Below are 13,226 nucleotides of genomic sequence, written 5' to 3'. Positions count from 1 at the left end.
AAGTAGGATAGTAATTGCTGTATAACCAGCTAATTAATATTATTAACAATTTGTTGACATTCCAAATAAACTAACCTATATTAACGTAGGTATTGCTAAAAAATAATATAAGGTTAGTTTTTGCAAAATGATTTGAGCAGTTTATAGAGAATAAACTGCACAAATCATTATATCGGACTTGCTTCTTGTTTCACTCGTTTCGTCTCGTGCCGGCCGGCCGCTAGGCGAGCAATTTTATTGTCAATATCGCGCTTCAATTTTGTTGAACAGTTTATTTGACAAGTGGATTGAAGGCGCGCGATGTTCAATATCAACCCTAGACGGTCAATAATATTTTGCAATACGTGATATTGACAATGTATTGCTCGTCTAGGGGCTGGCTAAAATTCGTATTTTTAACGAATATAAGGGTCACTCCTCACACCTCACCTCACCGGGAGCATTCGCTTGTAATGTAACGTTACAAACAGAGTCGAGCATTACATCAGTGAGACCTGAGGGAGGAGATCCGAGCATTACAATGCGCATCGTGAGGGCCTAGACAAGCGGCAAGCGATTATTGTAAACGCCAACGCCACAAAATGTATCGGATTTGACATTAGTATTCGCTAGCGAAGCGATGACTTATGTCAAAACGCATACATTTTGTTAGCGTTTACGATTTAAATCGCTTGCCAAAGAAATGCGACTACTAGGGCTGTAATTCTTGACGTTGAAGAGCCATGCCTCGGCACGAATGGGCCGGCTCGACCGGAGAAATACCACGGGCTCATAGAAAACCGGCGTGAAACCTAGGGCCCAAAAACTTTTTTATACGGGGCCCCCTATAAATTTCTTTTTGGGGATATGGATTTTTGCAAAGATAATATTTTATAAGATATTTTGGTTACGTCGTTTTAGGCAAACATCATTGAGGCCATGATTTACAACCGTAATGCACCTATCACCATTACGAGTTAGAGGCCGTACCACAAAACCATTTTGAGACTCAAACAATCGTACGACAATGCCGCGTTCTACTCTAACAAACGTGAAATGACGTTGTTAGAGCAGGACGCTGCGTTCTCGTTCGTATCGTTAGAGTCTCAAAACGGTTTCGTAGTAGGCCTATAATTGTCTACAGCACGCATACTCGATGACGATCGTGGGCAATTAAAGAGGAATATGCATCTCTACAGGTTCGTCATCGCATATATTCGTCAAACATGGCCAACATGGAGAAGCCATCTCGAAAATGTAATTATAATGAAAGAAGAGATTTGTAAGAACATTTGTTTGGCGTATTTCCTAAAGTTGAGACTCGAGGCGTTAATCTTATTCACACAAAATAAGGGAACGAGAACTTTTATCGTTTATAAATAAAAACGACAGAGTAAGTAGAAAAAGTTCGTGATAGACACTCTGACAGCGACGCAATACTGCGGAAACCCTAGAAATAAACGAGCGAAAAGTTTTCCCCTGATATAAAAAACATTCCAAGTCCAGGACAAATCAGAGAGTTGGACCAAGCTGCTGCAAAAACTGCGAACCTTTGAAATTGGTTTGCGAGTCCGTAACGAGAATATTGGCAAGTTGACAATAATCACTACATAGTATAAAACAAAGTCGCTTTTTTCCCTCATGTCCCTTTGTTCCCTTTAATCTTTAAAACTAGGCAACGGATTTAGATGCGGTTTTTTTTAATAGATAGAATCGCCGTCCGTCTGCCTAGGAATCAACTTCTCAGCCCCCCTAGACAAGTGGCAAAACGGTAACGCTACAAAATGTATGCGATTTGACATAAGTCATCGCTTTGCTAGCGAATACGAGGGCTGCTATTTATGTATCCGGAACTGGCCACTTACAAGAACAATATTTAAAAAGTAATTACAACATTTGAAAATAGAACTCTTTGGTTGAAGAATACATTTTGCTTCATGTGACTGTCAATTATTTTTCCATTGTGGCGTCATTTTGAAAATTGCGTGTCTTCATTTGCCATGGATTTAACGCGTGAACATTTTCGTGCAATGATTTACTACGATTTTCGGCGTGGGCTAAATCAACAACAGTGCTTTATTCAACTCACCGCAACTTTTGGAGATGAAGCACCATCAAAAACCACTGTTTATCACTGGTACAGTGAGTTTAATCGTGGGCGGTCTATGCTCACGGATGAAAATAAAGAAGGTCGCCCAAAAACAGCTGTTGTCCCACAAAATATAGATGCTGTGCGGGAACTAATAATGCGTGATCGTCATGTTACATATCGCGAGATAGAGGCGTCCTTAGGCATAAGTATGACGAGCATACATAAGATATTACACGAACATTTGGCTGTAAAAAAAAATATGTTCGCGTTGGATTCCGCACAACTTGACAATCGATCAAAAACGGGCTCGTGTCGATTGGTGCAAAAAAATGATAAAAAAATACAACCGTGGTACGTCAAAAGCCGTTTATAATATCTACACAGGTGATGAATCTTGGATCTATGCATATGACCCCGAAACTAAACAACAGTCAACGGTGTGGGTGTTCCAAGATGAGCCGAAACCAACAAAAGTTACTCGTGCAAAAAGTACTTTGAAGCAAATGGTCGCCTGTTTTTTTGGAATTAATGGACATGTGGCTACAGTGCCATTAGTGAATCGTAAAACGGTTAATTCTGAATGGTATACGACCATTTGTTTACCAGAAGTCTTTGAAGAAATAAGAAAGGACAACCGACAACGCAGAATCATATTACACCACGACAATGCTAGCTGTCACACCTCAGCTGAAACAACTCAGTTTTTGGAGGGTCAAAAGATCGAATTGACTGGTCATCCGCCGTACAGCCCTGATTTGGCACCTAACGATTTCTTTTTATTTCCATACGCGAAGAACAAATTACGTGGTCAACGTTTTTCGAGCCGCGAAGAGGCTGTTGATGCGTTCAAAATGCACGTTTTGGAGATACCTCAATCAGAATGGAAAAAGTGCTATGAAAATTGGTTCCAGCGTATGCAAAAGTGTGTCGATCATCGCGGCGAATATTTTGAAAAGCAATAAAACCATATTAAATGATATAATATGTTTGTTTCTTTTTTTAATTCCGGATACATAAATAGCAGCCCTCGTACTAATGTCAAATCCATACATTTTGTAGCGTTAACGCTAGCGTTAGCGTTAGCGTTTTGCCACTTGTCTAGGGGGGCTGATAGTAAGTACATGAAATTTTCGTGTCATGTTTAAATAAGTACATATTAATGTGTGCTTATGACGGGGTTTGACAGTCGACCAAAATATACTTTTTATACCCAAAATAACGTTGTAGTGGACTAAACACTAGACAGCGTACATTTACCTGAATCGCGCTATATTGAAGTTTGTCTGAAAGTTGACGATCCTGAAAATACTACAACTTGCTTTAAGGCTTTCAAGAAACAATAATTGTTCCAATACGGCAGAATACGTACCAATATGGCAAAACAACATTTGCCGGTTCACCTTGTAAGACCATAAAATCTAAGTAGTGCTAGAAACGTCTATTGCTGAATATTATTTCAAATACTTACAAACACTAATTTTAAGATATGTAGTTATAGTTATTATCTGCTTGGTAACAAATTTCACATAAGTAAGTCACAGAATGGAACGTGATTTAGAATATTTCAAAGGAATTTGTTGGCGCCACTATTATTATAATATTATACTAATTGTAATTTATTAACTCAAACCATAATGGGTAACTCGTATATAAAATGTTATTACTTACATCAAATTTTACAAATTTTATACTGAAAATATGAATTCCAGATCTCGTTTACTTATTATTAAGTTTAAAATTAATTTCGATATCGTTTAAATTATTATATTATTTTATACTAGACCATAATTCAATACCTACTACAAATGTATTATTGTAAGAAAGTTCTTCTGTCGTCTGTTCGTCACTTTACATTAATAATAATATTATTAGTACGGATTAATGCTCCACACTATCGACTTACATTCCGAAGATCGTCTTTCAAACCCTTATTTCCTATAATTGTAGAGAGGGATTCCCTCTGAAGAGTCAGACCTTAAAACTCGTATGAATATATTATATAAGTATGGATTTCATAGGCACTTATAATTTAATAGAGTAAGGTACTGCTAATTTGTAAATAACAAAACAACAGCAATTTCTTAACCCCCTATAAAATATTTTAGAATCCATATGGCATCCATATGGTGTTCACAGACGTCATGGTTTAACAACGTTTAGTACGTGTCTGATACGTTAAAAAAGTGAATAAACCGACAAGGACAAAGCATTGTGTAGCTTTAAAGTCTATATACTCAATGTAGATATTTTATTAGTAAGGGGATTCCCTAGATTTATTTAATGAAGACCTGTCGGCCGTCGGCGCAGAAGTTACTCAGGAATCAGGATTTCGAACAATGCCGATTGCCGAGAGATCCATCAGTCTCTGTCAAGTGCCAATGTCAATAACGACACCGAACTTAACACCATTACGTAAGTTTGCCATTATAGAGGTACATTCTTTGGGTACAATAACTTGTACATCCCAGAATAAAATGTAAGCCCCACGCGTTATACACTGATATACAGGTTGTAAAAAAAAGAGTAGACGGTCCGCCGTCTACTTAATATTCTATATTAAGGCGAGGATAAATCCCAATTTGTTATTCCGTGACTCCCTGTTTACCTAGTTCCAATATAATAACGAAGTGTTAAAAAATATGAGATATAAAGCACAATATTTAAAATACCTTAAATCATAAACATTTCAATAATACGTAATACTTTGGCTGTAATTAATTTACAAACTCACCTCCGATAAAAATCTATTTCATCGAAATATAAGTATTAACTAGGATAATTATACATTTTATTTGAATAAATTGTTAGTAAATCTATATTAAAATGTCGTTAACCGAACAATTTTGATTCTTAATGTTTATTTCCAAAGATATTTAAAAAAAACATGAAAAATAGAGAAGATCCACCCGAGTTATTACAGTTTTATGCTAAGCTAAAATGAATCTTATTGCGATGCGTATACGCTTGGTCTTTGGTTGTGTGCAAGGTTATCGTTTTGGATTGAGATTAATCCCCGCCTTAAGTAGACGGCGATATAATAATTCTTAAATCCTAAGTATAAAAACCACGGAGCTAATACAAAGCTCCGTGATAAAAACCCTGTTAATTCAAATAAACGTCTATGGGTTATAATATTGAAAGTATAAAAACGGTGTCTGCGAAAATACGAGGCAAAATATCACCATCGTAAGGCGGTATTTTCACCCTAGGAAGTGTCTTCTCTTTCTTGACAGACTGTACATCTAAATTGAACTTGCCCCGCAAAATTAAATACCGACGTAATCTCGCAATCAATCGTAAATTTTCTACAACTTTTTTATTTAACATTTTTATACCTTAAACTGTTTTCAAAATATAGGGCGTAGAGCTCTCAGGATTGTATCCAACGAAGGGCCGCTCGAATTGTTGACTGCCACAGTATTTCAAACAGCTTAGACCCCTTGGAATTATGCCGAGATGTAGCTTCACTCTGCATCCTCTATCGGTTGTATCACGGGGAGTGCTCCGAGGAATTGTTCGGGATCATACCACCTGCAACTTTTCGCCATCGTCCTACGCGAAAAACATCCCATCCTCATCACCTTGATGAGTGGCAGTCTTCCACAGTGCGTTTTTCGCGTAACTTTCTGCCGCGCACTGTAAAACTCTGGAACGAACTGTCACCAGCAGTATTTCCGGACCTATACGACCTTCAAACCTTCCAGAAAAGAGCGTATTCCCTCTTAAAAAGGCCAGCAACGCACCTGCAGCTCTTCTGATGTTGCGAGTGTTCATGGGCGACGGTAGTTGCTTACCATCAGGTGACCCGTTTGCTCGTTTGCCCCCTTATTTAATAAAAAAAAAGAGCGCGCGGTCAGAGAATTACTTGAGGTCAACTGATAGTCTCGATCAAAAACGGATTCCTGGAACTTGTCATGATTATTTAACCACCTGCTCCAGATGATTTACTCAATACAATACTGCAAAAGTGGCTGTGGCTCAAGATGTGGATGCAGGAAAGCGGGTTACAGTGCTCCTTAGCTTGCGCCCAGTATAATGGACAAGCTTGTCTCAATTCTGTGTCATATCAGACCGATAGTGATGATGATAAAACCATTAATTCAGAAATCATGAATGACGGAGACAAATGTCGTTAAAGGCGGTAATGAAGAGGAAATTCCGCAGCAGAGGGACGATGACGATGATGAAGAAGAAGAAAAAGAAGATGATAACGAAGAAGAAGAAGAGAATTGAAATTAGAACTTGTTCTCGAAATTTTAATTAATTTTGACTATAATAAATCTGTAAAATGACACGTTTAATAAAAACATTTAAAATTAGATAAAAATTAAAATACAATTTAAGTACTTTCCTCAACAATTTCTTAATTACATGTCCAGGTATGTGTTATTAAATAAATTGACACTTACAGATTTGCAAAAAATATTAATCTAAAAATTTTCCGACCGCGCGCTCTACGCCTTACTCTCTTTAACTGACTTCCAAAAAACGAGGAGGTTGTATATTCGGCTGTGGATATATATATATATATATATATATATATATATATATATATATATATATATATATATATATATATATATATATATATATATATATATATATATATATATATATATTTTTTTTTTTTTTTTTTTTTCAAAATTTTTATTTTGTTATATTAGGTTTCACTCCAATTTGGTCCCATTTTCACAAAAGTGGTGATCTGATGATGGGATCCATGAGTAATCGAGGGAACTCCTCAAAATTTATATGGAACCATATGTTGATTTTTTATGAGAAGCATCCTAAGCATATGTTACCAAAACGCAAGATTTTGCACCAAGGTATACTATGGTTCCGAAGATACTAAGAGAACTCCGGATTCCTTATACAGGGTGTAACAAAAATAAGTGATAATACTTTAGGGTGTGTACGTGTACCTTGTAGAGAGTTCACTGTGAAAGTAGCAGCTCTGAAAGACGAAAAAAATTTTTGGAACAAAAAAAAAAAACATTTTTGTGGCTTTTGACCCCTGATTTTAAAACTTGTGACCATCCAATTATATGTGAATTTTGAGAACTGTTTTAGGATGCCAAACTACAAGTTTTTACTTGGTAATATACTGGGTATCTCGATTTTCCGAGGTCAACCCCCTAGAGTGACTGGACTATTATGTCATGTCACATGTGTGGCCGTAGACTTAAATCATTTTATTCAATAGTTTAAGTGTAATCATTATTTAATGTATCTGAGTGCTATCGCAAACGGAATATATTATATTGCATAAATTATACTCTACTTTTCTACTTTTGTATGTCACTTACGTATAAATAAATTTAAAAAAAAAAAAACAATTTAAACGCTACCGACCTCTTTTATCCGGTGGCTTTCATTGATTTGCGTGGAACCTTCTTCAAGACCAGGTGGGTGAAACTTTCGAACAAAAAAAAATTGGGTTCCAAATTTAAACGTAGCAACTAAATTAAGTTGGATAATCTGTGCAATTTTTAAGCAAGATCGACTGTGATTGGTTGATAAAAAAGACGAAGAAGAAGTTTAAAACTCAAAGTTCGATTTTCAGTTAGTGAAAATTATTTTGTAGCAACTCTTTCAAAAATTGTAAATTAGTGGATTAATTATTGAAAAACAAAAGGTAAGCCATTGTAAAATGTAAATATAACCGTAAATTGATAAATTGAAGCAAAACATAACTATGTCATACTGTGTTCTAATACAAAGTATGTCATAGTGATTATTTGCATATTTGTATAATAATTTACAACTTAAACTATAATAATATGAAAAAGATAGATTATTATTTCATGGAAAATATTATAATGTATCAGTATGTATGCAGTTAATTTCGAAAATGTTGAAATGTGTCTATTGATTTATTGTAGTAATTAATTGCACGTTAAGGTTATTAACTATAATAATTTAAGTATGGAAATGTAGTAAATGAAAAACTTTTCATTAATTTCAGATTTTTAGGTCCCTAGTTTGCAACATTTTAGTCTGCAGGCAATGGTTGTTAAGAAGATTTAAGGAGGAGGAGAAGGAAGGTATGGGATTATGAGATCAAGTGAGGTGGTATACAGCTGGCCTGAGCCCACGCGATATATTTCAGCTGTCGTATGTACAGGGTGTAACAAAACAAAGTAATAATACTTATGTATGTATTTATAAAGATGCGCGTCCACTGGATCGGAATCGGAGCGTAAGCAGCGGACGGATTTGTTGCCTAAACCTTGTGGATTAAATCTGTTTCATTGGTTTGTGTTTATTTAGCTATGTACAATAATTTTTATTGAAATAAAACATTTATTTGAGCTCATTTCTTTTTTTTTTTAATTTTTGGCATGTTTAGAGTGGAAAGTTTTGCACTTAAAAATTTTAACTTTAGTTTCAATTTAAAAAAATAATAAATGTTAATTTTTTTTCTTCTAAGTCCGACCTCTTGTTACGTAGTATATGACATTCTCTTTGTTCAAGACGAAATATAAAAACGAATGTCGATTTTCACCACGTTTTTTTCATGATATTAGGTATAGACATTCCGCGCGGCTTCACCCGCGTTAATTACATATTTCACTGTCAAAGTAGTCCACAAAAATAGCCTATGATCTTTCACGTGGTCTACTTCTTATCTGTGCCATTTAACAGAAAAATTGCTCTAGTAGTTCGTGAGATAAGCCCTTTCAAATAATTTCCCCCGTTTTTTCCACATTTTCCTTTATTTCTTCGCTCCTATTAGTTTTAGCGTGATAAAATATTATAGACTATAGCTTTCCTCGATAAATGGGCTATCTAACACCGAAATAATTTTTCAAATTGGACCAGTAGTTCCTGATATTAGCGCGTTCAAACAAATAAACTCTTCCGCTTTATAATATTATAATATAATAATATTATAATATCGTATTGACATTTTGAAGAAGTACTCAAAATGATGGTATTTTATTATTATTATACTTTTAAAAGCGCCATGCGACTTACTGATTAATGACGAAACCTCAGAAATTATAACATCATTAACATGGTATTTGGCCAGGAGTTTCATTATAGAATGTAGGCGTCCGCAAAATACAGATTAATCAACTCCTTAGGGGGAAAACGGGGTTGGAATTTTATACATTGTATTTATCCAGGAGGAGCCTTGCAATACTATAATGATATGTTTCAGCAATCCAACTGAATAATCAGACAATCCAAGGTCAAGGACGTTCATGAAACTAAACCTGACATGAATTTAGATGAAAAAAAGAATTTAAATTATGTTTAATTGTTGGCATAGTTGTCGAATTTTTAGCTACTAAATACTAAATAACCGCATCCCTTTAATATTATTGTACCTATAAGGGTGTAACGAAAACAATAACTGCCCAAGCAATGGTCATTTATGAAGACCTTAAACGTACGGAAAAATTCTTATGTACCATCGAGGAAGTTGATTCCTATGCAATTGACAGACCAACGTTATTTGGTCGAATATGTCAATTCAATGTTAATTGTGATCTGTCAGCTGGGTTTGACGTAACGCGACCAAACTACTTAGGTCCCCGATTTGCATAGGAATCAACTTCAAGAAGTTGACTATCAAGTAGTACATAACCATATTTTATTGGTTCAACGAAAAAATATTGAATCGGTACTTAAAATATTTAAACAATATTAACACTTAGTATTTTATTTTTATTATGCTACGCTGAGCGAATTTTATTGTTTTTATTTTATTTTATTATGTATTATAATATTATTGTCTTTAGCACTTTTCTATGTTGTAAGCATTTAAAATAAATCGTAACTTATTTTTGGCTGGCCGCCTGGCCGCATACACACGTTTTGCGTATTTGATTTCCGAATACATTTTCCGTAAATATTCAAAAATCCGAATGCATGGAATCAGGAATACATTAACTGGCGCACCCGTTCGAATGAATTCCACACGTACGTTTCAAGTGAAAAAAACGAACGTTTGCGCTAGTCTCACGGAATTCCAAATCGTAATTCCACATTAGGAAATCGAATATGGATGTGTATGCGGTCAGACCAAAAAAAAAAAAAAAAGAGTGAGTTTATGTTATTTAAATGTCAGAATAAAGGACCTTCCACAATACCCCCACTCACCATAGACTCAGAAACTTTAAACCGTGTCACACAGTTTAAATCATAGACATAATATAATATATATTATGTCTATGGTTTAAATACTTGGGTCATGTAGTCACTGAAGACCTATGTGATGAATTTGATGTGGAAAGGGAACGTAGGGCATTGGCGGTTCGTGGCAATATGTTGGCACACAGATTTGCTCGGTGCACAGCTGAGATTAAGATCACTCTTTTTAAAGCATATTGCCAGACATTTTACACGAGCAGTCTGTGGGCCAAATATACACAGAAGTCTTACAATGCCCTGCGTATTCAATACAACAACATCTTCAGGGCTTGTTCCGGCTGCCTCGCTACTGTAGTGCATCAGGTATGTTTGCAGATGCCGGTGTAGATGACTTTTATGCACTAATGAGGAAAAAGGTCGCCTCACTAGTAAACAGAGTGCGGGGGAGCTCGAACAAAGTCCTGAGGATGGTTAGTGAAAGCTTAGATTCAGTCTTGGTGGACAGGTTCATTGAACTTCATGTTATGAAGTCTCAATGAACCTGTCAATCATAGACTTAATTTTCAAATTTTTATAATTTTATTTATTAAATTGTATAATTCACAATTTAATAAATACAAGTGTACTACTAACATAGTTTTTTAAGTCAAATTGTTACTAACACTATGGATCTATGGTCTGAAAATAAATGATTTTTTTTTTTTTTTTTTTTTTTATATAATTTTAAAGCATGGATAAGTTAGCCCGGCCGCACATTATCCGAAATTTCTGATCAGAAAAATTCGGACGCCCGCTGGAACGCACTAATTCCGGCCGGATCATAGGTAGGTACAATATTTTGTTGTAGACCTCACAACAAAATGTATGATCCAGCGGGCGTCCGAATTAGTGCGTTCCGGCTGGCGTCCGAATTTTTCTGATCAGAAATTTCGGATAGTGTTACGCATACGGCATATTATTGGTATGGAGATACTTTGAGTCCCGAGAAACATATTATTTTTTAGCAGTAATTTATATTTCGGCAAAATGTACGAATCCTGCGCGATTAACAATTTTATTGCACACCTTGGGAATAGGGTGGCCACATGCAGGCTACTTTATTTTATTTTTTGTGACATAGCTGTAAGTCATAAGTTCATAACATTTTATATTATTTATTTCAAAAGAAAAAATTAGTACAGGTCGAGCCCTAGAACATTTTTTTATTAGTATCAAGCTAATTTTTGTGAGTAGCTTCGTTTTGACAGAGGCCAGATTACTCTATGGTTTTTATAAGACGAACAACATTTTTATCTGCGAAAAATCTTGAAAGTGGTAGCTAACAGAAATAGAAGGGATTTCATACTTTGACTTGATGGTCCCAAAATATGGATTTTTATATTTGTAGGACAATGTTACTCTTAAATTATATAACTATTAACCTATTATACAAAATATCAGCGTGTTAGGGTTCAGTAGTCAACCAAGTTTTGTTGATTGCAGAACCCTATAACGAAACCCTAACGAGCTGATTTTTTGTATATTGACAAAGAGAATAAATTCACTATGTACAGATTAATAGTCATTTATAATTTAAAAGTAACATTGTCCTACAAATAAAATAGTCCATATTGTAGGACCATCAATTCAAAGTATGAAATCCTTTCTATCTCTGTTAGCTACCACTTTCGAGATTTTTCGCAAATAAAAATGTTGTTCGTCTCATCAAAATGAAGCTACAAAATTATCTTGATAGTAATAAAAAAAATGTTCTAGGGCTCCCGTACTATATTACCTAGTACATAATCTATACATCTATACATCTATACTTATAAATAAAATTGGAGTGTCTGTTTGTAATATTGAAAGAACCGTTTTACTACACGCATTTGAATTTATATACGATACATATACCAAAACAACATTTTTTACAATTTTTGTCTGTATGTCTGTCTGTCTGTCTGTCTGTTTGTTCCGGCTAATCTCTGAAACGGCTGGAGCTATTTTGCCGGGACTTTTTTTTGGTAGATAGTTGATGTAATAAGGTGTAACTTAGACTACTTTTTAACCGACTTCCAAAAAGGAGGAGGTTATATTTTACTTTTTTCATATTTGTTAGCGGACTATCCATCTTTGTTATTATACTATGTTAACGCGGACGAAGTCGCGGGCAACAGCTAGTATTATAAATATAAACTATAATATTCTGCTTTTGATAAACTTACAGAAAAGTTTTCATCCGTTTCTAAGTATTTATATGGAACGCTTACCGAAACACAGCAGCAGCAAATCACTGACGGCGAGGCTGAACAGGTAGTAGTTGGTTGCGGTGTGCAGGCCCGGGTTCCGCACGATCACCACGCACACACTCACATTCCCCACCACCCCCGTGGTGAATATCACCACCAGGAGGATGGTCAACGGCACTATCTCCTTCAGGGGCAGCCGGCGAGCCCCCATCAGCCACCACAGCATCTCCTCCTCGCTGCAGTCGAAATGAGTCAGATTGTTGCACCGGTTGAAGAAGTCATCGTAAGTTTCGTTCCCGCGGAGAAACTCCATGGTATCAGTTGTCACACACTTCACTTTAAAACTAGCGGCTAATTAACTAAAAGTATCGGCTAAATAAAAACTAGCTGCTATTTAAAACTAGCGGCTAAACGAACTAAAAACTAGCGAATGTAAACACGCGCACGAAGTTCATTTTAGCGCGAGATAGGTCCACTGGGTGCGAGATTCGCGCGAACACTGACGCTTCAGAGCCAGAGAAAACAGACGTACGAATGGATCTCTATCTCATCCACTAACGGATATTCGGAATTATCACTCAACATCCGTCTGATATAATATCGAAATGTTTTTTGCTTAACAGTTCGTGTAGCTGCGGTTATTCGTTGAAAAAGTAAAAAAAGTTTTTGCACGCATAAAGTACCCCATGTGATCATCTAATATAACACATCCATACTAATATGTATTCAGTATTTGTTGTTATAGCGGCAACAAATATACACAATCTGTGAAAATTTCAGAAGTCTAGCTATATCGGTTTTTGAGATACAGCCTGGAGACAGACAGA

The 13,226-nt window shown here is 35.6% G+C and overlaps 1 protein-coding gene across 2 annotated transcripts in view; it reads right to left on the bottom strand.

Annotated features, from left to right (window-relative positions):
• Positions 1–12,880, bottom strand: part of LOC121726393 (neuropeptides capa receptor-like) — a 54,063-nt gene extending 41,183 nt beyond the window's left edge. For both annotated transcript variants that reach the window (XM_042113741.1, XM_042113742.1), the window contains exon 1: positions 12,421–12,880. In XM_042113741.1, coding sequence (XP_041969675.1) covers positions 12,421–12,712 — 292 coding nt within the window. In that variant the 5' untranslated portion in view covers positions 12,713–12,880. The remainder of the gene's footprint in view (positions 1–12,420) is intronic.
• Between the last annotated feature and the right edge of the window lie 346 nt (positions 12,881–13,226).

The sequence above is a fragment of the Aricia agestis genome, chromosome 4 (assembly GCF_905147365.1).
Source record: "Aricia agestis chromosome 4, ilAriAges1.1, whole genome shotgun sequence".
In the NCBI taxonomy this organism is placed as follows: domain Eukaryota; kingdom Metazoa; phylum Arthropoda; class Insecta; order Lepidoptera; family Lycaenidae; genus Aricia; species Aricia agestis.
This window is presented reverse-complemented; position numbering and strand designations above follow the sequence as displayed.